At 61.5% G+C, this 23,614-nt stretch overlaps 4 protein-coding genes across 9 annotated transcripts; 2 read left to right on the plus strand and 2 right to left on the minus strand.

The window, feature by feature from the left end:
• Nucleotides 1-239: 239 nt before the first annotated feature.
• On the minus strand, nt 240-4,974 carry NME6 (NME/NM23 nucleoside diphosphate kinase 6). Its single transcript, XM_082049374.1, has 6 exons — nt 4,845-4,974; nt 4,272-4,374; nt 3,821-3,860; nt 3,225-3,385; nt 2,794-2,969; nt 240-1,363 (listed from the first exon to the last, which is right to left on the minus strand). The coding sequence occupies exons 1-5, from the start codon at nt 4,929-4,931 to the stop codon at nt 2,803-2,805; spliced, it is 558 nt and encodes a 185-aa protein (XP_081905500.1). The 5' UTR covers nt 4,932-4,974; the 3' UTR covers nt 240-1,363; nt 2,794-2,802.
• Nucleotides 4,975-5,173: 199 nt separating this feature from the next.
• Nucleotides 5,174-10,762, plus strand: RABL2B (RAB, member of RAS oncogene family like 2B). Of its 5 annotated transcripts, none has more exons than XR_014186604.1 (8): nt 5,174-5,353; nt 5,443-5,472; nt 5,974-6,053; nt 6,868-6,947; nt 7,831-7,942; nt 9,580-9,742; nt 9,879-10,027; nt 10,314-10,379. XR_014186604.1 is itself a non-coding variant. In XM_082076015.1 (8 exons), the coding sequence occupies exons 1-8, from the start codon at nt 5,205-5,207 to the stop codon at nt 10,389-10,391; spliced, it is 711 nt and encodes a 236-aa protein (XP_081932141.1). In that variant the 5' UTR covers nt 5,174-5,204; the 3' UTR covers nt 10,392-10,762. The 5 variants fall into 5 exon arrangements, 3 of the variants coding, with proteins under 3 accessions (XP_081932141.1, XP_081932142.1, XP_081932143.1); XR_014186605.1 differs by having other exon boundaries at nt 9,580-9,785; nt 9,944-10,027; nt 10,314-10,367; XM_082076015.1 differs by having other exon boundaries at nt 9,580-9,677; nt 9,944-10,027; nt 10,314-10,762.
• Nucleotides 10,763-11,074: 312 nt separating this feature from the next.
• Nucleotides 11,075-18,820, minus strand: LOC309449145 (acrosin-like; the record flags this gene model as incomplete). Its single annotated transcript, XM_082071079.1, has 6 exons — nt 11,075-12,191; nt 12,740-12,885; nt 13,120-13,385; nt 13,699-13,893; nt 18,262-18,583; nt 18,733-18,820. The coding sequence occupies 6 exons, from the start codon at nt 18,818-18,820 to the stop codon at nt 11,853-11,855; spliced, it is 1,356 nt and encodes a 451-aa protein (XP_081927205.1). The 3' UTR covers nt 11,075-11,852.
• On the plus strand, nt 18,681-23,613 carry ARSA (arylsulfatase A). Of its 2 annotated transcripts, none has more exons than XM_082051788.1 (8): nt 18,681-19,066; nt 19,364-19,604; nt 20,048-20,266; nt 20,731-20,900; nt 21,374-21,498; nt 21,669-21,802; nt 22,190-22,292; nt 22,407-23,613. In XM_082051788.1, the coding sequence occupies exons 1-8, from the start codon at nt 18,819-18,821 to the stop codon at nt 22,706-22,708; spliced, it is 1,542 nt and encodes a 513-aa protein (XP_081907914.1). In that variant the 5' UTR covers nt 18,681-18,818; the 3' UTR covers nt 22,709-23,613. The 2 variants fall into 2 exon arrangements, with proteins under 2 accessions (XP_081907914.1, XP_081907915.1); XM_082051789.1 differs by having other exon boundaries at nt 21,675-21,802.
• Nucleotide 23,614: the final 1 nt, after the last annotated feature.

Here is a 23,614-nt window from a genome sequence, read left to right on the forward strand (position 1 = left end):
GTGAATGCTGTGAGCAGGACTGCGGGTCCTGTGCAGCACTGGAGCGCTCCCCGCACAAAGAAGAAACCGTATGGCTCAGCATCCTCCAGTTTAATATTCGGGCACCATGGTTCTGTGCAAGTAAACCGCAGGCAGGAGGCGTTTCAGTGTTAGTAAAAAGAGAACAACCAAAATACAGGTGTCTACTGAGCATGGGAGTGTGGTAGCACCAGACATCACAAAGTTAAGTCAAACCAGTATTCAGATAACTTGCCTTTATTCTTTTACAACACAGGAACTCAAAGCAACCAAAAATCTTTATGAAAGAGAATAAATAGCATGTGCTTGGCATTACCAGAATTTCTTAAGAATCGTTTGACTCCGGTGTAAAAAACAAAACCACAGTAATGAGAAGTTTCAACTGGTTCTGTAAAGACAGGCTGGGGACAGGAAAGGGAACAGCAAGAAACTGAGAAAGGACACAAGACATTGTTCTGTATTAGTCACTGGAAGCCAGAAAATCAAAGGTGATTCACCGCAGGACCGAGGGGCACCAGGAGGCACAGAAAACACGCTGAGCGGCACGAGAGAAGTTAAAATCGTTTAAACACTTAAATTGAGGGTGTTGGAAAAAAACGACTTTCATAATAGTCCTCAAACAGAAAGCAGCTGCTCCCACCTCACAGACCCAAAGCCTGCCTTCGATAGTAAAAAATTCTGACACTACCCCTGCATCTAATACCACATATTTCAACATTACATCTCCTGAGAAAGTTTGCAGAACATCTTTAGTCTCAAAATAAACACTCTGCTCAGGGAAATGGGGCTGCAGAGTCCTGACCACCCCGCTCGGGTCCAGTCTTGGGGGACCAAAGAAACGTAGAATGGACATGAAGACTGGCAGCTCTCCCAGTGACGGGGACCGATCTGTAACCACGAGAGCCGTTCTGTGAACACCGCGCCACCAAGCCAGTGCTGTCGGTACCTCACGTCTTAAAAGGGTCGGTTTTCCCAAATGTAATCACTGCAAGCGACTAGAAAAAAACCCTAAAACCAAACCAACCGCGAAAACCCCCACAACATTTATAATGAGATGTGCAAGCTAGGAATTATCATTCGATGATATCCCAAATTGATATCAAATAAAGAAAGCACAATGTAAAGCAGAAAGGTGAAAAAAACAGTAAGGGTTAATGGGTATAAGAAAAACATACATAACTTAGAGAAACTCAGGATCAACAAAACGTCACCTGACAATGGCACTAAGGCCAGACCTGTACACACACACTCGACCGGGAGCAGATCAACCTTGGGACGCTGCTGGTGAAAATAAAAGCAGCAATGCAAAAACGCGGAACTATTCCGCAGATCCTTTGATCTGTACCTGGAACAAAACAACAACTGCATTTAATCTCATGCAATAGTAAGGAAGGAACAAAAACGTTGATGTATTTAATCAAGGAAGCTCTACAGCAGCACTCTCTACAATTAAACATTTTTCAATCAAAGTCCAACATTTCACATCGTTGTCTTAAACTGGCCAAGGAGTAACTTGCGTTTGATCTGTGAGACAGTAACACACCAGTAAACCTGGGACTCGAGCGCAGTTCGGTGAGCAGTAACGTGGGTGCGGGCCCGCAGCGCTGCGGAACCAGAGCGAGCTAACGCGCTCTGCCAAGCACCTTGCATGGCACCTTCAGCAAGACAGCGCATTGGAAATTATCCAAAAGGAATTCACTCCGTACAAGGCATCTTAATTAAAACTAAAAATCAGCACTGTAAGAAGCTATTTGGAGGGTAGTTTAAACAGATTAAAACTCATACAGGAACAGGTCTCAAAATCCATGAAACGGGAAAACAAACAAGCAGGTCAGAGCATTGCTTTGTACCTCCCAACCAAGTTCTTGTGCACCATCATATATCATCAATTATCTGAATAATTCAGTTACTTTGTCCATATGATTTATGAAGCATATGGAACTCGGTGCTTCGATGCCCGGTAGGTCTATAGGCAACGAAGTCTCTGAGCTTAACACGCAGAGCTCCTGGCAGAAACAGCCTCTGCCTACCAGCATTCAAACCAACTTCTCTGGCCTTTTATTACGGATTCAAGAGATCCACAGCTCTAACAGCGCTGTCAGGTTCCAGCAGCACCAAGCTCACGCCCCAGCAATCTAAAAGCACAAACAGAAGATCCTTCCGGGCACCGGACTATTCACACCCTTCTGCAGCTCCCCCGCAACCGTCACAGGCTCGTCAGCCCGGGGACACTGAGCCGAGCGGACAGTGATGTTCCCGAGAGCGGCTGCCCTGCCCTCCAACACGCGCTGGAGGCACAACCCTGATACAGCCTCGAGGACAACCCTGCTTCCCAGCTTAGACCCCGGAGAGCAAGGACGGGAGAGCTCATGTTGCCCTGCTTATCGCTGCATTTTTTCGTATTCCTTTTCCCCTCATTTCTCCTGAAGGGACCGTGGGCACAGAACAAATATTAAGGATCTGAGCCCTACTATCAGCAAAACCAATCACACCCTAAGCAGAACTAGCAACCACCTTTGCACCCAGCGCTTTGGTGAACTCGCCTGCGCCGCTCAAATCCACATAAACGCCAGGGACCAACAAACCGCATGGCCAGAGCTCTGCAGCAAGCTGGAGCGCTCCTACTTGAGAAGGGCTCCCTAAAACAGCCCAGCACCCGTACGCAACCCCAGGCAGCGCCACACAACGCACACCGGGCCCTTCCCTCCCCGTGCTCCGTCTCGCTGCAGGCTGAGCCGCGTGCCCGGCGGCTCCTTCCAGCTCAGCAAACATTACCCCGGGAACTCAGGTCAGCTCCGAGTCTCCGTCCCCGAGCGCGCAGTGGACGCGCTCCTCCGCGTTGTAAAACACCCGCCCGCAGCGCAGACGCGGCTCCTCCTGCTCGTACCAGAGACGTTCGTTGAACTCGGGGAAGAAAAAGGCAATTTCTCTGCTGGCTGATGCTGGCGAGTCTGTTAGAAAATAGAGGGAAGGAAGATGAGAAATGCCAATCCGGCACCACAAATATGTGCTGTGTTCCAAAGGCAAAGGCAGAAGCCGTAAAGAAAAGCACCAGGCTTGGTCACACCAGGACAGGGGTGATTGGAGTCTGCAGAAGTGAGAAAATCATTAACTTTGACTCCCAGAACAGAAAGCAAGTAAAGGCAGACAAAACACCACCATTCACCCCCGCCAAGTGCCCGACGCTCAGCTAAGGACAGGCCCACCTGAGCCGTGAGTGGTGTTCCTGGTGTCGGTGAGGCCGTAGGCTCCGCGGATGGAGTCCGGGACGCTGTTTCGGGCTCGGAACACTTTGGTGGGTCCCATCAGGGATCTCCAGAGGGGGATGGCATTCTCATGGGCCAAGATATAAGCCCACATAGGGCCACTGAGTAAAGGACCAGGGAAAAGCAGAAGTAGAACAGGTTACAAAAGGGCAGAGCTTCATTCTTATACATAAAGCAAGTGCAAAGAAGCAAAGAAGTGCAAAAGCGGTGCAGTGCTTTCTGAGAGGGGATGCAGAGCTACTGTGACACCAAACACTGAGACCACGGCTCACAAGCAAAGCACTTGCAGGAATGACCTCCCAGGTGACAGCACCCACAGCCCCCGGGGCTGTCACCACCAGTGCTGCCGCAGCAGAGCTGGCTCCCGGCACCCCCCGAGCCCAGGGCCCGTCCCCTCTGCACCAGCTCCTGAGCAGACACGGCCCCGCCGAGTGGCCCTAAGCAGAACCAGCAAGCGCTGCACACCTCCAGCTGCACACACGCTGCCCGGAACACCAGGGGCCACCCGCAGAGCAAAGCCGCTTCCCGGCCGGTACCTGGCCATGAACTCCACCAGCCGCTGGTAGAAGAACCGCCCTGGGGAGAGAAACAGAATCACACAGTGTCAGGGGCTGAAGGGCCCTGGAAAGCTCATCCAGTGCAATCCCCCCGGAGCAGGAACACCCAGCTGAGGTTCCACAGGAAGGTGTCCAGGGGGTTGGAATGTCTGCAGAGAAGGAGACTCCACAACCCCCTGGGCAGCCTGGGCCAGGCTCTGCCACCCTCACCCCAACAAGTTCCTTCTCGTGGTCAAGTGGAACCTCCTGTGTTGCAGTTTGCACCCATTGCCCCTGGTCCTGTCACTGGTTGTCACCAGAAGAGCCTGGCTCCATCCTCCTGACACTCTCCCTTTCCACATTGACCCCCATGAATGAGTCCCCCCTCAGTCTCCTCCAAGCTGGAGACCCGAGTCCCCCAGCCCGGCCGGCCCGCGGCGCCGCCGCCTACCCGCGTGCTCCCGGTAGAAGCGGCCGCTCTGCTCCCGCCCGCAGCGCAGCTCCCGGGAGCGCACGATCAGGAACCGGTTGCTGAGGATGGTCTCGGTCACGGCCTGCGGGCAGAGGCGCAGGCTGGGCGGCCGCCGGGACCGGCAGAGCGGGCCAGGGCCGGCCCGGCCGCCCAGCGCCGCGCTCACCTCCAGCACCAGCGGGGCCGGCCCGGCCGCAAGCGCCGCGCTCGGCGCTCCCTCCGGCAGAGCGGGGCCGGCCCGGCCGCAAGAGCCGCGCTCGGCGCTCCCTCCGGCAGAGCGGGGCCGGCCCGGCCGCAAGCGCCGCGCTCGGCGCTCCCTCCGGCAGAGCGGGGCCGGCCCGGCCGCAAGCGCCGCGCTCACCTCCAGCACCAGCGGGGCCGGCCCGGCCGCCCAGCGCCGCGCTCGGCGCTCCCTCCAGCACCAGCGGGGCCGGCCCGGCCGCAAGCGCCGCGCTCAGCGCTCCCTCCGGCAGAGCGGGGCCGGCCCGGCCGCAAGCGCCGCGCTCCCTCCAGCACCAGCGGGGCCGGCCCGGCCGCAAGCGCCGCGCTCACCTCCAGCACCAGCGGGTGCGCCACGGCGTCCGGCTTCAGCAGCGCCAGCGTCAGCGTCAGCGGCCGCGCCGAGCGCCCCGCGGCCATCGCGCCCGCCTGCCGGCGCGGCCGTGACGTCGCATGGGGCGGGACGTCGCGCGCGTGACGCATTACGGGGAGGGGGCGGGGCAGAGCGCTCCGTGACGCACGAGGGGCGCGAGGCGGGGTCTGGGGTGGGGCGTGGTCACGTGGGGGCGTGGTCTGAGGGAAGGAGGGCTCCGAGAAGGGGCGGGCCCGAGGGAGGCGGGGTCCGGGGCGAAGGGGGCGGGTCCCGGGGCGGGGCCGCCGTGTCGCGTAGCAGCGGAGACGCGGGGGCGGGTTATGGCGGACGCGGCGGAGCAGCCGCGGGATGAAGCGGCGGAGCAGCCCCGGGACGAGGCGGCCGAGCAGCCCGGGGACGAGGCCGCGGTCGGCGTCGAGGAGACGGTGAAAATCATCTGCCTGGGGGACAGCGCCGTGGGCAAGTCCAAGTGCGTGGCCGCGCGGGCCCGGCCGGTTCCCGCGGGGCGGGGGCAGCTCGGTCCTGCGGCCTAACGGGTGTCCGGTGCTCTCTCCGCAGGCTGCTGGAGCGGTTCCTGCTCGATGGCTTGTATCCTTGTGTGCCCGGCCCGGCGGGCGCGGCGGGGGAGCCGGTGCCGGCCCGGGGAGCTGTGGCGGGCCCGGCCGGAGGGGGGTGGTGGGCCGCCTGGGGAGCTGTGGCGGGCCCGGCCTGGGGGCGGCGGGCAGCCCGGTGCCGGAGGGCCCGGCCGGAGGGGGGCGGCGGGCAGCCCGGTGCCGGAGGGCCCGGCCGGAGGGGGGCGGCGGGCAGCCCGGTGCCGGAGGGCCCGGCCGGAGGGGGGCGGCGGGCAGCCCGGTGCCGGAGGGCCCGGCCGGAGCGGGGCGGCGGGCAGCCCGGTGCCGGAGGGACCGGCGGGGGGCGGGGGGCGGCGGGCAGCCCGGTGCCGGAGGGCCCGGCGGGGGGCGGGGGGCGGCGGGCAGCCCGGTGCCGTGGGTCGCTGCGGGCAGCCCGGTGCCGTGGGTCGCTGCGGGCAGCCCGGTGCCGTGGGTCGCTGCGGCACACCGCTCCTCGCGGGTCCTTAGCTCGGCGCAGCCGCCCCCAGCAGCTCTCCACCTTCGCGCTGACGCTCCACCGGCACCGCGCGCGGCTGGACGGGCGGACGGTGCTCGTGGGTGAGCGCGGAGCGTCCTTCGGGGTGTCTGGGACAGGGGGAAACAGCGGCGATGCTGCTGGTGCATCGGCAGCGTGTGGACCCAGGAAGGCGGCAGGGAGCTCCTTGCGCTGGGCACGGGGACGCCAAGCAGTGGTTTGCGGGCAGGGAAATGGGGATCACAGAATCCCAGAGTGGTTGAGGTTGGAAGGGGCCTCGGGACGTCATCCCATCCAGGCCCCTGTTCAAGCGGGACCCCCAGAGCCGTCACCCTGGACAATGTCTGGGTGGCTGCTCAGTATCCCCAAGGAGGGAGACTCCACAACCTCCACAACCTGTGCCCGTGCTCAGTCACCCTCACAGTGGAAAATGTGTTTCCTGATGTTGAGGGAAGCTCCCGTGTTCCAGCGTGTGCCCGTTGCCTCTGGTCCTGTCACTGAGCACCACTGGAAAGAGCCCGGATCCATCTTTACACTCTGTTAGAAATCGGGTTCTTTCAAGACACTTAGACTTTGTTTCCTGTTGTCATCTCTAGTGACAAAGTACCGAACATTGTTACCACTCTTTGCTTTATAAGCCATATCTGCTGTTGGCTTCTCTTGTTCTAATATGTTTGTAGCAATATTCAGTGTCAGTACAATTCATAGCTAAGCCTAGCTGAGAACAGGTCCTAGTTTTACATAATCTCTTAGCTCTGGAAAGTTTCAGATTAGTGAGGTGAAACCTAATTTGTGACGCTGAGTAGATGGACCAGGCTTTGTGTCGTGGCTTTAAGTTGTGAGGAAAACAGAACCTGGAAAGTTGTGTCATTCTAAGTGGTGTTTTACGTGTTGCAGACTTCTGGGACACGGCGGGGCAGGAGCGGTTCCAGAGCATGCACGCCTCCTACTACCACCAGGCTCACGCGTGTATCATGGTAAAGCTGCGACCTGCTGGAGTTCTGACTGAACCAGCCCATATTTCTTGTCTCTTCCAGTCATTTAAAAAACTTCCTATGTTCTTTCTTCCCTCGCCAGATAAAAGCAGCATAGTTGGGCTCGTTTAGCTCTCCTTTGTCTTTCCTGATAGCACTCTTACTATATTCCCTGGCTGTGCTGTTTTCCGAATTTCCTCGCTTTTGTCGCTGTGTTCCCCGTAAGGTGGTGGGTACCCGGGGTCCTTTGGGAGCAGCGCTGCCGGAGCTGAGCGACAGGGCATTCCCCTCGCGTTCTGCGGTGGGACTGCTGGTTACGTGGGGCACAACTGTTCCGACGTGCTCGGCGGGGGTTCCACATCAGACCTTCTTCTCTGGTCTTCTGCCCTTTCTGTTTTCCTGTACTTTGTGTTTCCCATTTATTAGCTTAAAATGGTCGTGTTTCCTGACTTCTAGCTGGCTCGGCTCTCTTGGTTTGTACTGTTGCTCTGACTTTCCACTGTTTCTCATCACTCGTGCGCATCAGTCAGCTTCATTCAGTTTTTAATCGTTAAAGTAGAGAAGCCTCGTGTCTGACCCTCCTTAGCAGAACAGGACTTTGCCCGTGCTTGTTCACCACCACGGGTGACAGCTTGTCGTAGCAGAAAACACGAGTGTGAAGGACCATGAGGGACGGTTTCCCGTACCGCACAAGGAGATGGGCTGGCTGCGTGTTTCCAGACTCGCTGGATACTCTCCCTGTCTCTTTCACCCTCTGACGAAGGCCAGCAGGGCAGCCTCCTTTGTGTGTCCTGGGAAACCGCTGGGCTCTGCGCCGCTGTCTGTGCGGAGGGTCGATCGGCAGCGTCCCGCTGTGGGTCCCACAGCAGCTGCTTCTTTTCGGAAGGTGTTTGACGTGCAGCGGAAAGTCACCTACAGGAACCTGAACAGCTGGTACCAGGAGCTGAGAGAATTCCGCCCAGAGATCCCCTGCATCGTGGCGGCCAACAAGATCGATGGTGAGTGTGTCTGCTGCTTTCAGCCTCGCAGGATCGTGACGTGATGCTCTTCTGGTCTTGCTGAGGAAGAATGTCATTCATCTGTTAGGTCCAGATGGGTTCTTGGGTATTAGTCTCTCAGGGCTTTATTTTACCAAATAGCTGGGTCCTCTACTGACCTGTATCAGAGCCTCTTGTCCTTGTTTAATTAGTGGTTAAAAATACAAATTTGATCCATTTAAAGTTTATTCAAGTGACGTCCTTCCAGTTCTGTCCTTACCACGCTGCCCAACTCATCCAGCAGGACCTGGAAGCTGATTAGAGCGGTACCCAGTCAAAAATCGCAGCGTGTCCTGTTGGAAAAGGAGCACAGTGGTGTCCCTGATACAGTCAGTATCGGCCTCTGTATCGCTGATTCGGCCTCCAGGGTCCTGTGGGGCTCTCTGCGCTAAGGTGTCTAATGTACCTGCTGGCAGAACGGTTCACCTTCCCCTGGACATGGCTGGATGGTTCCCAGCTCTTAGGAATGGCAGGCAGGCATTTGTGATTGCTGTCACCCGGGTTGTGATCTGCGCCCGGGAGAGCGCGTAACCACCCGCGTCTGCTCAGCACCGAGGGAACGCGTACCCGGGACCACAGTCAGGCAGGGGCTTCCCTGCTGACGTTCCTACTAGAAATAATGGCAGCGATGAACAAGAGTGAACAGCTGGGCGAGGCGTCGGGGCTCCCGGCTGTGAACGCACCGATCGCATGGGCTGCACAGGAGCCCAAGGCTCAGGGGCTGGTGTTGGCAGCCGCGCTGTGCACAGATCGCAGCCGCCCCGTGCGGGCGCTGCCCGGAGAGCCCTCTGCCCGTGGGGCCGCGCGCCCGCGGCGCTCGTGCCCGGCTGGAGAGGCTGGTCCAGCCCCGCAGAGCCCGGCTCCGCGTTCCGAGCCCCAGCTACTCCACTGTGGCTTCTGAGACAGGGCGGCTGGTCTGGCACCACCCTCCTGTGCCGGCACGCAGGCTGCCGGCCCACCAGAACTGTGTGCCGTTCCTGCTGCGTCAGCACGTCTGTAAATGTGCCATAATTCGTTCCGAAACTGAAATAAATTCTGTGGCTACTGAGGCTGGGGTTGCTGGGCCCAGCTGCCTGTCCAGTGAAGATCTGTAAGAGCCGAGCCGTCTGTGCGCTAGAGAGCGTTCCCTCGGCTCACAGGACATCCGTAACAGGCGCGAGGGCAGCGAGTTCTGGTTCAAAAGGCCAGACTGGAGAGAGGCGCGTGAGCGGTGCTGGCAGCAGCGTCCGGGTGGTGTGGACACAGCAGCGCTATCAGGGTGCGCCTGGGAACGTTCACAGCTGCTGCACAGCGGCTGCGCTCCTGCTCTGAGCTGCAGACCCTCATTCATTTATAGCACATCAGAATCTGTCTATAATTTAGTGAAGCACCATGGATAAACCAACAAGAACTCTTTTCTTTTTGTGTCTTCTTATCAATTTGTTTGCGGATGCTGTTGCTTTCAAACCCCTGTAGCTTTCGGCAAGGCCACTCCTCACCGTGCGCTCCGGCGCGGAGGCCCCGGAGCAGCGCCGGGCTCGGTCCGCTCCGCCTCCCGTGCGCTGCTGTTCTGCCCCCGGGGACGTCCGCTGACCGCTTCCTCTTTTCTTTTCCTCCAGCGGATATGGCGATGACCCAAAAAAGCTTCAGCTTTGCCCGGAAGCTCGGTTTGCCATTTTACTTTGTGTCTGCTGCAGACGGCACCAATGTGGTGAAGGTAAAACAGTTATTTGGCTCAGCATCCATGAGACCCCCATCCAGTCCAGGCATGTGGAGACTGTGGTAGGCATGGAGCAGAAACGGGCTAGAGTCCTGGTAGCTACAGGTAGCTGTTTTTCTTGGGTGTGGGAACAGTTTCCATATGTTACAGTTTCCATATGTTACAGTTTCCATATGTTACAGTTTCCATATGTTACAGTTTCCATATGTTACAGGAACACAGTGCCCCTTGCTCTGAGTGACAAACATTCTCCTCCTCATTAGCTCTTCAATGATGCCATCAAACTGGCGGTCACTTACAAGCGGAATTCGGGAGATTTCATGGACCAGGTCCTGCGAGAGCTGGAGGTGAGAAGGGCGCCGCCTCCCGCGCTCCCCGGAGCGATGGGCAGCTGTGCTCTTTCCCTCGGGAAAGCAGAGTCTGTGGCAAAGGGCGAAGCTCTGCAGGCATGGAAAGGTTTGCTTGATGCTGGTGACACCGCTGGGTTTGTGTGCTGCTTGTGTCCATGGTGAAAGGGGTGAGGTGGTGGCGGTCTGAAGAACCCTCGCTGCCCCAGACCGGACTGGAAAGAACCACGGGAGAGGACAGCTGTTGCTCTCATGCTTCTCAGCAGTTCCTTCTGCTCCTTTCCAGAGCTTCGACCTGCAGAAGAGTGAGAGTTTGTCAGATGGAGAGGAGAGCTGCCCTGAAGAGAAGCCGCCATCTGCCTAGGCCCGGGATGCTGAGTCTGCTCTTTCCTCTGCTCTGGATTCCTGGGGCCGGTTAGCGCCAGGCTTCGCAGAGGACAGTGGGTTTTGTGGCTCTGGTGCTGGGCAGCAGGGCCTCCCCTGCCCGGGGGAGCCTGGGCACGGCCCCCTTGGCTCGGCCCAGCGAGGCAGGGGCGAGAGCACCATGTGGTTCTGCGAGGCAAAGCTTCCCAGCAGAGCTGAGCTGCTCTGGGCCTGCAGGGAAGGGTCCTGCCCACATGCTTTAATGGTACCTGCTGGAGAAAACGAACACTAAAGAATTGCTTTTCTGAAGCTGTGAGTCTGCATCCTTCCTATGCTGTTATAAGGCCATCCGGTCACCACACAGCGTGAGTCCAACCACCAGCTCTCCCCATCGCTTCCAGAGTCCAGCCTCCCTGTCTGCCCCTGCTCTCTGCTGCAGAGTGCTTTGGGTTCCCTTCCCCGTTTGGTTGCGGAGCAGCCAGACGCAGCAGCCTCGTGAACACAGGGGATTGCCCTTTCCGCTCGTCTGGAGCTAAACCAGGCGGACTCACGCCCAGGAGGCTCGTCCTGTCCCAACCTGGTTGATGCAGCTGCTGCTGTTGGTGTTCAAGAGCTGCGTTCCAAAGAGCCAGATCCTACACAGTTAATGTGGATGCAAACCCGAGGGGCGTAGGCAGAGCAATGCCTTTACCAGCACCCACGTGTAGGTAACCACCGCCTACATAAACATGAACACAGTCGGGTCCTTTTCTGCCTTTCCAGATGATCAGGACCGGATGTTTAGTACCGAAATATATCACGCCTTCACTTCCTAGATTGATCAGCAGACCATGTTGATAGATTCCTCAAGTAACAGTGTGGAGATTAAGTCCATGTCATATCTGTGGATGGAGGTCCAGCTCCTTACCTAGTCACTGCTGCAGATTTGGGGTCTTTCTAGATCCACATCTCCTGGGTCATGAGACAGACACTTTCAGGTTCACCGGTGCATGGTACACACACACACACGCACACACACACACACACGCACACACAAACACAAACACTGGGGTCCCACCAGTCACTGGCCCAACACACTCCTGGTTTCCAGCTGCTGTCCCAAAACCTATCGCCCCTATGATCTGTGCTCCCTCCTCCCAGGGCACCCTCACCCTCCTCTGTGCCCGGGCACGGTCCCAGCCCGTGCGCCCCCCGTGTCCGCCCGCAGCCTCGTCCTGCAGGGACGGGAAGGGAGCCCTTGCCTGGCACAGGCACTGGACTGGACAGAGCGTGGTTAGCTGTGAAAAACAGAACCTTTATTTCAAGAACTAAGTCAACTTCAGCATTTGAGTGCACTCGGCAGAGAGCGGGCAGGACGGAGGTGGCCTTGCGCACTGAGGTGCCTTTGGATCCACAGACATAGCCCAGAAGGAAATGGTTGTGCTGTGCTGCAGCCTGCTCTGGATCTTGTCCATCCTGCTGATCAGGCAGTTTTTTTCTTTAGGGACTGCAGGAGCTTCTGCACCTTCTTAAAGAATTCCACCAACTTGTTCTGTGGATATGGACAGGGCTTAAATGTGCCCTGTGTGGGCCTCTGTGTCTGAGGGGGGGCTGAGGTGACAAAGTGCTGTGGCGTTGGAGCAGCGGTCTCTGCAGGGTGCAGCCCCGTCTGCACCAGGATCCAGTCGTAGAAGTGCTGGGTGGAGGTGTAGACTCCGGGCTGGAAGGGTCTGGCGCAGCCGTATCCCCAGCTGGTCACTCCAACCAGCCAGAAGTACTCGGCGTTGTTGTCTTTGCAGACGAGAGGGCCCCCGCTGTCCCCCTGCAGCGGGAGAGGGCGGTCAGGGGGGACCTGGGGGGGCTTTCTGGGCAGGGACCCGGGGCTCTGGGACAAGGGGGCCCTGGGCAAGAAGCTGCAGCTGGGGAAGGGGCAGAGGGAGCCGGCGCCAGGAGGTGCTGTGCCGGGCAGAGCCGGCGCCGGGAGGTGCTGTGCCGGGCAGAGCCAGTGCCGGGAGGTGCTGTGCCGGGCAGAGCTGGCGCCAGGAGGTGCTGTGCCGGGCAGAGCCGGCTCCGGGCAGAGCCGGCGCTGGGAGGTGCTGTGCCGGGCAGAGCCGGCGCTGGGAGCTGCTGTGCCGGGCAGAGCCGGCGCTGGGAGCTGCTGTGCCGGGCAGAGCCGGCGCCGGGAGGTGCTGTGCCGTGCAGAGCCAGCGCTGGGAGGTGCTGTGCCGGGCAGAGCCGGCGCTGGGAGGTGCTGTGCCGTGCAGAGCCAGCGCTGGGAGCTGCTGTGCCGGGCAGAGCCGGCGCTGGGAGCGCTGGGGCGGCTGTGACGGCGCTGCCTGCTCCGCTGGGACACTCGCAGCGCGCTCCTACCTGGCAGGTGTCGATGCCGCCCTGCGGGTAGCCAGCACACACGTTGTGGGAGTGGATGGCCCCTCCGTACCACCACGTGCTGTTGCAGAGCTGCAGGTCGATGAGCTGGACCTGGGCCTCCTGCAGCACATCGCTGGCTTTTACACCTGTGGGCACAGAAAGGAGCTGACCCGCAGCTGCTGGTTCCCGTTCTCCCGTTGGGTGAACCCGTCCCCAGGGCTGCGCTTTGCAGCCACGGCACCGTGTTTCCCCCCCGCCAGCCCTGGGCAGCGGGTCAGGCCGGTCTCTCCACGGAGACCCGTCCCCAGCCCTGACTCAGAAGCCCACCCTGGCTCCGCCGTGCCCGGCGCCCTCCGCACACGAGCGCTTTCGGAACTCACTTCTGGCGGACGTGAGACCCCAACCACTGACGTAGCAGGATGTCAGCTCGGACACTCTCACTGTGGAGTCGGCCACACAAGCCAGCTGTATGTAGTCGTTGCACTGGATAGGGTGGTCCAGTTCCAGCAATGCAATGTCATACTCCTGCGTTCCATAGTCATAATATTTGTGAGACAGGACCCGCCTGACGTGACGCACTTGGGCCTCGGGGCCCAGCCGGGACAGCTGGGTGGCCCCAGCCACCACTCGCCACATCGCGTCGGTCCTGAAGCAGATGGAGAGCGGGTCAGAGCAGCGGAGCCTCGTCTGCACAGCCCAGCAGCTCCCGCCGGCTGCGCCACGAGCTGCGAGGGAGCAGCGCTGCGGTGCGAGAGCCCTCGCGTGCCTTGGGCTGCAGGGACGTGGGGCTGGAGGCTGCGCGGAAGCGGTGGATGAGCCCTGCTCCCGAGCTGTCCCAGCTGGGCGGGGGGAGCCTGGGCACTGGACGTGCTGCAAGGCGGTGGGATGGGAGCAGCGTGGTGCGGGGACATGGAACCCACCCGTGGTGCGGGGACATCCCTGTTCCCTGTGCTCCTTACCTGACCGTGACAAAGCAGTGCGCTGCTGTGAGGACCCACTGTGAGCTGATGAGGGACCCTCCACATATGTGCGCTGCGCCGTGTTCCCAGAGTTCCTGGACGCTGACGATCCAGGGCCAGGAGCCCGGCTGGGCGTCCGTGCCGCCCACAACGCGTGACGAGCCGTAAGAAGCCCTGGGCCGGAGCCCGCAGGTTCTGTAAGCAGAAACCGTGACTGTCCTGCCCCACGCGTGCTGCTGTTCGTGCACACGCTCAGTCCTGCCCTCCCCACCAGCGCTGACGGGCCAGGGAACCCCACGGTGTGTGTCCATCTGCCCCGCTCCTGCTGTAGCCGCACTGACAGGTTGTGCAGCAGCCGGGGCGCTGGCAGGACCTGAGGCTCCCCCCAAAGCGGTTTGGAAAGCCGTGGTGCGGCCGCGGGGGACAAGGGATCCAGTGAACCCCATCGGGGCTCCCACGCTCCCTCCCAGAGCCCGGGGCCGCTCACCCGCAGTTGTCCCAGCCGTGCGCGGGCCAGCACGCGGCCAGCAGGACGAGCAGGGGCAGCAGGCTCATGGCTCCAGCGGCACGTGGCAGCCGCAGGAACCCAGGGCTCGTTGCCACCCGTGCAGCAGCCAAGTGCCCACAGTTCTCGCGTTGCCCGCGGTGCCCGTGGCCCCGGGGCTGATGTCACAGAGTTGCTGGTTCCGGGTGCTGGGCACGCTGGCCCGGGGGGGACGGGTGACACGGGGGGTTCCAAGCAGGAGGGGAGGCAGCAGCTGCGATCGGACGCCCCGTCAGCCCCGCCGGATGCTCTGATGCACAATGAGCACGTGCGGGCCCCGGTGCCGGCAGCAGCGCCGGCTCCGCGCACGGCCCACCGCGAGCGGCGGAGAAACCCCGTGTGGCACCACGGCCTCTTTGGGAGGGTCACTGGCACGCTGCTGCTGAGCCTGTGCCACCAGCTCCTTCCCCAAATCACACCCCACAGCACACAGCTCCTGCGGCAGTGCGCACGCGGGGCTGCAGGAGCCCGTCTGGCTGCAGCCGCAGCAGGCGCGCGGTGACGTGTGATCCAAAAACCAAGCACACCCAAGCAGTGTCAACCTTCCTGCACAAAGCACAGTGAAGCATGGATGCAGCACAGTCCACACGTCTGTGTCAGCCACAGCAACAGCCTCTGGCCAGCTTCACGTCCTTGCCGTCTGTGAGTTACAGTGCTGTTCCGGGCACTTGTGGCACCTGGTATGTGTGTCAAAGACGTGCCATCTTAAGCTCTAGACACGGAAAGGTGTGTCTGCTCTCAGCCCCACTCACCGTTCTCCACAGCTTGGGTAAATCCTGTGTCAGCCTCATCTCCTCAGTTTGTCTGCTCAACCGCACAGCAGGGCCGTCTTCACGGCAGCAGCGCAGGGCAGCCCTGGAAGGACGGGGAGCCAGCCGGGCGCGATGGCAGAGCAAGGCTGGCGCCTGCAGGGAGGGGAGCGGCGGCTGGAGGAACAGCAGCCTCAAAGCCCGTGGAAAGTGCGGGAGCTTCCTGGGGGCATCCTGGCGTGTGGACAGACAGGAGGCGCACAGCTGAGCGTGCGGCCGGGGCCCTGCACAGCAGCGCAGCCTTGTTGAAAGTGGAATCGCTGCTCCCAGGGCCCTTGAGGCACAGCATGGCTGAACTGCGCCCAAACAAACGGCACTTGAGGCTGCTTTGCTTTTGAAAATTGACCCGAAGGTGGTGCCCCATATCTGCTTGGAGCAGACAAGAGGCCTTAGACTGGACAACTTGTCTTCTGTGGACACTCCGCTATTCCAGCACCAGATTTCACAGGTGGTTAAGGGGGACTGATGTGAGAGGTGGCCATAATCAGAGATAATTGACAGAAGAGTTGGGGTGATGCTGGGGAGAGGAATCTGGCAGGGACAGCAGTACCCAGGAACCCGTCACACCGTGGAAGTCCAAGGTGACCAGCAAACAGCACCTGAAACACCAAATCTGTTCCCAGATGCAGTGAACCTGGGAGTGCCCAGATTGCTGCAGCCAGGCACAAAGCAAAATGGGCTCCATGAATTATGCAGCAGTTTCGCCTCCTGCTGCGGCACCAGCCTCCTCGCTCTGCCTCTGCCCTGAATCACTGATGCAGCAGCAGCAGCAGCATCCTCACGTGGCAGGGCCAGGCTGCTCAGAGGCACGGGGCTCGACACGCAGGGGGCCGGGGCTGCGGGACAGGCTGGACTGGGGGGGACAGGGAGCAATGGAAGTGAACAGGGAGTTCACTGGCACACTGGAAAGTGGTTGTAACAGTGTGATGGGTCTTAAGAAATGCTGAATAATAATAACAGGAAAATCCAGACTGAGTGATCACACGGGGTGGATGCAAAACACATGCGCATCTACATGAGCACATCCAGACTAGGGCGTTAGTCAGTCTTACCCTGCTCCTTTGGGCTGAGACTCCTCACCTCTGCCTGCCGTGTGCTCAATCCTAAACCACCGCCACTGTGCCTGTGCTTGTACAGCACCTCTGGCCTTGCTTTAATCTCCTTTTGGATAAACTGAGCAGATGGAGGTCTCCAGAACATCAGACCCCAGTTCCTTCCTGTGCTTGTCTTCTGAGGTTTCTCTGGTTTTCAGAGCAGACACAGCAATAGGGTACGGCCTTCCCGGGGTGCAGGACCCCGCCGTGTTTCTCCTTATCACTTCCTTCCACCAGAGAATTGCTGTTGCTCTTTGCACTGTCCCTTCCTCACTCTGATTATGAGTCATTGATCTGTAGGAATCGGGCTCCTACGTTCAGGCACAGCCAGCAGTCCCTGAGCCTGAACACAACACTGCCATTGCTGCACAAAAACACTGTGCTTGAAAAGTGCCCAGGCTCCCACGGGGAGCCCCACACAATGCCACGCTGCTGCGTCCTGGGGAATCTGCACCCTGCGCACACCTGGACCAGAGCAGCCCTGCTCACATCTGGTCCACATCTGGAACAGAGCGGGTCCGTTCCTAATAGGTGCACATCTGGAGCGGAGCAGCGCCATTCACAAACATGTGCGCATCTGGAGCAGAAAGGCTCTATACACTACATGTGCACATCTGGTGCAGAGCAGCTCCATTAACAGCACCGCACATCTGGAGCAGAGTGGCTCCATTCACAGCCCCACGCACACCTGGAGCAGAATGGCTCCATTCGCTGCTCCTCCCCCCCCCCCCATCTAGAGCAGCTTCACAGCCTGTGCACATCTGGAGAATAACGGCTCCATTCACACCCCCATGCACCTCTGGAGCGGAACGGCTCCATTCACAGCCCATGCACACCTGGATCAGACCGGCTCCATTCACACCCCCATGCACACCTGGAGCAGAACGGCTCCATTCACACCCCCATGCACACCTGGAGCGGAACGGCTCCATTCACAGCCCATGCACCTCTGGAGCGGAACGGCTCCATTCACAGCCCCATGCACCTCTGGAGCAGAACGGCTCCATTCACAGCCCCATGCACACCTGGAGCAGAACGGCTCCATTCACAGCCCATGCACCTCTGGAGCGGAACGGCTCCATTCACAGCCCCATGCACACCTGGAGCAGAACGGCTCCATTCACAGCCCATGCACCTCTGGAGCGGAACGGCTCCATTCCCAGCCCATGCACCTCTGGAGCAGAACGGCTCCATTCCCAGCCCATGCACCTCTGGAGCGGAACGGCTCCATTCACAGCCCCATGCACCTCTGGAGCAGAACGGCTCCATTCACAGCCCCATGCACACCTGGAGCAGAACGGCTCCATTCCCAGCCCATGCACCTCTGGAGCGGAACGGCTCCATTCACAGCCCCATGCACCTCTGGAGCAGAACGGCTCCATTCACAGCCCCATGCACACCTGGAGCAGAACGGCTCCATTCACAGCCCATGCACCTCTGGAGCGGAACGGCTCCATTCCCAGCCCATGCACCTCTGGAGCAGAACGGCTCCATTCCCAGCCCATGCACCTCTGGAGCGGAACGGCTCCATTCACAGCCCATGCACACCTGGAGCAGAACGGCTCCATTCCCAGCCCATGCACCTCTGGAGCAGAACGGCTCCATTCACAGCCCATGCACACCTGGAGCAGAACGGCTCCATTCCCAGCCCATGCACATCTGGAGAAGAACGGCTCCATTCCCAGCCCATGCACCTCTGGAGCGGAACGGCTCCATTCACACCCCCATGCACCTCTGGAGCAGAACGGCTCCATTCACAGCCCATGCACCTCTGGAGCGGAACGGCTCCATTCCCAGCCCATGCACCTCTGGAGCAGAACGGCTCCATTCACAGCCCATGCACATCTGGAGCAGAACGGCTCCATTCCCAGCCCGTGCTCCGCTCGCTGTGCCGCAGCAGCCGGGCTGTGGCGGCTGCAGGGGCGGGCAGGGCCACCCCCTGGCCGAGGGGACAGCGCCGCCGCCGCACACCGGCCGCCGCTCTGGTCCCGGACAGCCCCGGTGTGTGTGCGGGGCAGCCGGGCTGCCGGGCCTTTCCCCGGTGCCGGGAGACGGGCTGGGGCGGGCACGGGGCGCGGGAGGGGCTGCGGGGACCGACCTTGCATGAAGGACCGACCCGGCGTGAGGGACCGACCCGCCGTGGGGGACCGACCCGGCCCGAGGGACCGACCCGGCGTGGGGGACCGACCCGGCGTGGGGGACCGACCCGGCGTGAGGGACCGACCCGCCGTGGGGGACCGACCCGGCCCGAGGGACCGACCCGGCGTGAGGGACCGACCCGCCGTGGGGGACCGACCCGGCCCGAGGGACCGACCCGGCGTGAGGAACCGACCCGGCGTGAGGGACCGACCCGGCGTGAGGGACCGACCCGCCGTGGGGGACCGACCCGGCGTGAGGGACCGACCCGCCGTGGGGGACCGACCGTGCGCGGCCCCTCGCTGGAGCGGTCCCGGGCGGACTACACTTCCCGGCGTGCCCCGCGGCGGTGCCGGTCACGTGGCCGGTCACGTGGCCGCGCCGTAGGGCGCGGTTCGGGGAAGCGCTCGGTCGGCGCCGGACCGGGGCTGCGGGTCCTGCGGGCACCGGCCGGACCGGATCGGCCGCACCGCGGGAGGGCAGCGCCGTGCCCCGTGCTGCGCGCGTGTCTGCGGGGCCTCCACGCGCGGCAGCGCCATGGGGCCGTGGGGCCGGTCCCCGCCGCGGGCCCCGGTGCTGCCGTGGGTCCTGGTGCTGCTGGCCCTTCGCGGAGCGGCCGGTGCGCCCCCCAGCTTCGTCCTGATACTCGCGGACGACCTGGGCTTCGGGGACCTGGGCAGCTACGGGCACCCGTCCTCGGCCACCCCCAGCCTGGACCGCATGGCCGCCCGCGGGCTGCGCTTCACCAGCTTCTACAGCAGCTCCCCGGTGTGCAGCCCGTCCCGGTGCGTGCCCCCCGCTGCGCAGGGCCCCGGGGGTGGCGGTGTCAGACAGGGCTGGGACACCGCTCGGGAGCCGCGGGGCTGGGGGCACGGGGGGCGATGAACCTGCGGTGTCCCAGGGGGCCGGAGGTCCAGCGGGTTTACGAGCCGTGTGTCCCGGCGGACGGGGCGGCGGGGGCGGCCGTGGGCGCGGGGCCGGGCTGGCGGGCGCGGGGCCGGGCTGGCGGGCGCGGGGCCGGGCTGGCGGGCGCGGTCCGCAGGCTCTGCCCGCGCCGCCCCAGCGCCGCTCCTCTCCCGCAGCGCCGCGCTGCTGACCGGCCGCTTCCAGATGCGCTCGGGGGTTTACCCCGGCGTGTTCGAGCCCGGCTCGCGGGGCGGCCTGCCCCTGCCCGAGGTCACCGTCGCCGAGCTGCTGAAGGCTGAGGGCTACGCCACAGCCATGGTTGGCAAGTGGCACCTGGGTCTGGGGATTAACGGCTCCTTCCTGCCCATCCACCAGGGCTTCGACCACTTCTTGGGGGTGCCCTACTCCCATGACCAGGTGAGAGGCCTGTCGAGCCTGACGGGTGTCCCGGGGCAGCTGGGGAGCAGGGCTGAAGGGTGACTTGTGTGAGAGCACACGGTCCGTGCCTGCCGGGCGCGGGGTGCGGGCTGGGGGGGCGGGTGCTGGGGAGGAGAGCCTGCCCCGAGTGCTCCTGTGAGACGGCAGCCTGCAGAGCGTGGGGGGCAGCTGTGCATACAGACACAGGCTCTGTGAAGGGAGGGAGCATCTGCTTCTGGGCTAAAAAGAAACATCTGAATTGCTGCCAGGGGAAAATGATGTTGGAGCAGCGTGGTCCTTGGGCACTTGCAGGGTGGGCACACACCTGGAAGTGGCTGCCCAAAGGATGTCTGTAGGACCTGGTGCTGGGCCGCTGTGAGACGCTTTGCTCCCCTCAGTGTCCTGCAACACAGATAAAAGACAGTGTTGTTTGTTCTTTCTAGGGCCCCTGCCAGAATCTCACCTGCTTCCCACCCGACATCAAGTGTTTTGGGGCTTGCGACCAAGGCTTAGTGCCGGTCCCGCTGCTCTGGAACCAGAGCATTGTACAGCAGCCGGTCTCCTTCCCTGATCTGGTGCCACGCTACAACAAGTTCTCACGGGACTTCATCGCTGACTGTGCCCGACGAGGTGTCCCCTTCCTGCTCTACTACGCCTCACACGTAGGAGAAGGGGAGGGCTGCTCCGCGCCCAGGGGTGGGGAAGGGAACCTTTGTCCTGTGGGGAAAGCGAGGAGGCGCCTCGGCTCCTGCAGCCCCAGGCTGTGCCGAGCACTCGTTACCTGCCGGTGGATGACCTGGCGTTGCTGTTCCCGTGCCCAGGGCTTGTGGCAGCACCGTTACGATAATGTTATCGAGCTGCTTCTTTCTGGAGCTTTGCCCATTTCCCTGGACCAGGAGTCCACCTGGGAGAACTCCCCACTCCGGGTCTCTGCATCCCCTCCTGGGGCTCAGCTCCTTTGTGCCATTTCCGAGAGATGCGTCTGAAGCTCGGGAACAAGCCTTATCTCATGGCTGTTGTCACGTACCTCCATGTCCCAGCTGCGGTGCTCACTGTCCCCACGTGAACTGGGAACCAGATGCAGCTCTGGGATTTTGTGCATCAGTCTTCTCTGCCCTTTCCCCAGCATACACACTACCCGCAGTTTGCAAGCCGGGAGTACGCAGGGCAATCGCGGCGTGGGCCGTTTGGTGACGCGCTCTCGGAGTTTGATGGTTCGGTGGGAGAGCTGCTGCAGGCACTGCAGGAAAATGGTCTTGCCAACACGACCTTGGTGTTTTTCACCTCTGACAACGGGTGAGTGGGCTCGGCGGGGCACTTCCTCACTGGGGAGATTCTGCTGCCCTGGTGTGGGGGACTGGAGTGGGGCACTGGTTGACTGGGGCAAAGGGGATGTGCTGTGGCATTGCCAGGTGAGACCCCAGTGACCTGAACTGAGTAAGAGGTGAATGCTGCTTGGGAGAGGAGCCAGTGCACAATGTGCCCCTGTGGCTCAGCTGTGCCCCTCATGGGCAGAAACCTCACAGGGTTCAGGCCGGGAGCCTGCAGCCCCAGTGTACCCCTGTGCCCTTCTTGTGTGGGTGCCGTCAGTCTCTGGTGCCCTGCTCAGGCGTCTCGCACACCTTGGCCCCGTCACCTGCCCAGGCCGGCCTGGCGAGGCGGGCAGGGTGGCAGTGCCGCGTGCTGGCGCCGTGGCCGCGTTGGCAGTGCCAGGGAAGGGCTGGCGGGAACCTGTGGAGCTGATGGTAGGAGGTTCTTCTCTCCCACAGCCCTTCCACCATGCGGATGGCGCGTGGGGGCAGCTCTGGCCTTCTGAGGTGTGGGAAAGGCACAACGTATGAAGGCGGCATGCGGGAACCAGCAGTGGCTTATTGGCCAGGCCGTATCAGCCCAGGTGAGACTTGGCGCTGCTTGTGCCTTCGGTGTGCTGGCGCCAGCCAAGGCAGGGGTGTCGTGGCAGCTCGACCACCCCGGGGCAAGCGGAGGGTGGGAGGGAAGTGAGTGTGGCAGGAATGGGAGCGATATCAGGTGCTTGAACCTTTCTTTGTGCCTTGTTGTCATGAGTGACAGGAGTGACACATGAGCTGGCAAGCACCCTGGACATCCTGCCAACACTGGCTACGCTGGCTGGAGCAGCTCTTCCCAAAGTTGCCCTGGATGGCTATGACCTGAGTCCAGTGCTGTTTGGGTCAGGGAAGGTGAGTCCTGTGGCTGGTTTGGCTGCACAAAGGCTGGGTGTGGGGCTGGAGCTGTGCGCCTGATGAGTAGAACCAGCTGGAGGTCAGGGGGGATCCATGAGCTGGGACTTTGTGAGGCCTGGGGGATGCCATGGGGTTCTTGGGCTTCCCCAGGCTGCTCAGCGCCGACACCCGAGCCCCGTGGCTACGGTGGATGGGCCCAGCCCCAGCAGCTTCGAGTAGGGAGCAAAGGGGGTGCTACTGCTCATTGGCTTCCCCCTCTCTGGCCACGTTCTGTCTGGGGTATCAGGGCTCCTGTGTGACTCCCTGGGGTCTCTGCCTGGTCCTGTTCCAGGCTCTTTGGCCTCGTGGCTGCACAGGTGAGCTTAGCTCTGCTGCTTCCCACAGAGCCCCCGTCAGGCGATGTTCTTCTACCCGCCGGCCCCTGACCTGCTGCACGGCGCCTTCGCTGTCAGGCTTGGGAAGTACAAGGCCCACTACTTCACACAAGGTTAGTGCTGCCTCCTCGTCTCTGCGCGGCAGCTTTGTGAAGTTCTTTACGGCCTGGCCGTCCAAAGCTCAAAGAGAAGAAACTGAGCTACACCAGCTGGCGGTTTCTTTGCAGGTTCCTTTCACAGTGACACGACCCCAGACCAGGCTTGCCACGGACTGACCCCGCTGACCCCTCACTTGCCACCGCTGCTCTTCGACCTGGAGTCAGACCCAGCCGAGAACTATGATCTGCTGCAGAGCGGCGCAGGGCCAGAGGTTCTGCAAGTCCTCAAGGAGATCGAGCTGCAGAAAGTGCTTTTTGAACAGCGCATGGAGTTTGGGGAAAGCCAGATAAGGAAGGGCAGGGATCCTGCCCTGCAGCCCTGCTGCGCGCCGAGCTGCACTCCTAAGCCTTCCTGCTGCCGCTGCTCCTAGCCTCTCGCTGCCCCATCATCCACACTGCAGCCCTATCCCAAACACACCAGACGTGCCCCCAGCCCCCGACTAACCCAGCTCAGCCGCAGAGCTGCCCCGGAGCTGTGGCTCAGTGACACCCCTGACTAACGGAGCACTGGGGTCACGCACCGTGGGCTGGGGACATTACCAGCTCTGCCGGGAGCGCGGGTCCGCAGACCCTGGGCTCTGTGCCGGGCGATCAAGCTGCGACTGCTTGACAGAGAAACCCAGAGCTGTTTAGGGAGGGACCGTGCTACAGCATCATGTCCAGAGCCAGAATGGCTCCTTTCAAACTGTGACCAAGGTGAAGCCAAGGACACATCCCAGCGTGCGGAGACCCCAGCTCAGCGGGAGGCGCGCTGCGCACCCCCGGCTGGGGACTTGCCAGGGCCAGGAGCACAGCAAGCGGAGGGTGGGCTGGATGGTCCCGGCACCCGCAGCGGCAGCACCTGGTGCAGCTGGAGCGGAGGGGCCGTGCCTGGGTGGGGAGCAGCTCCGGGTGTGCGTGCTCAGGCACCGCACGTCCTCTGGGCCTGCAGGAGTGGGGATGCGGCCGGTGGCTGGCGGGTCTGTGTGTGCTGGGGCTGATCAGTCAGGGCGCTGCGCCCGCACGCCGTCCTCATGACGAAAGGGCCTCTCTTGCTCATGAGCTAGTCCAGCTTAGAGCTCAGAAGTGAATTGGACGAGCACGGCGCTGGAGTTTCCAGCTGCTGGGTCCCTGTGACCTGCGTCCCCTCTGCCACTGCTGCCTCTGGAGCCACCCCCGCCCAGTACAGAGTGGGGCCACCCAGAAAAGGATTTGGAATCGCTCTAGAAAAGAAGGTGGGACACAGTGTGGTGATCAGGTGCAGAGCTGTCAAACAAACCGAACAGCCACTTGCTTAT

This window comes from Streptopelia decaocto (genome assembly GCF_964273445.1).
Source record: "Streptopelia decaocto genome assembly, chromosome: 1".
In the NCBI taxonomy this organism is placed as follows: domain Eukaryota; kingdom Metazoa; phylum Chordata; class Aves; order Columbiformes; family Columbidae; genus Streptopelia; species Streptopelia decaocto.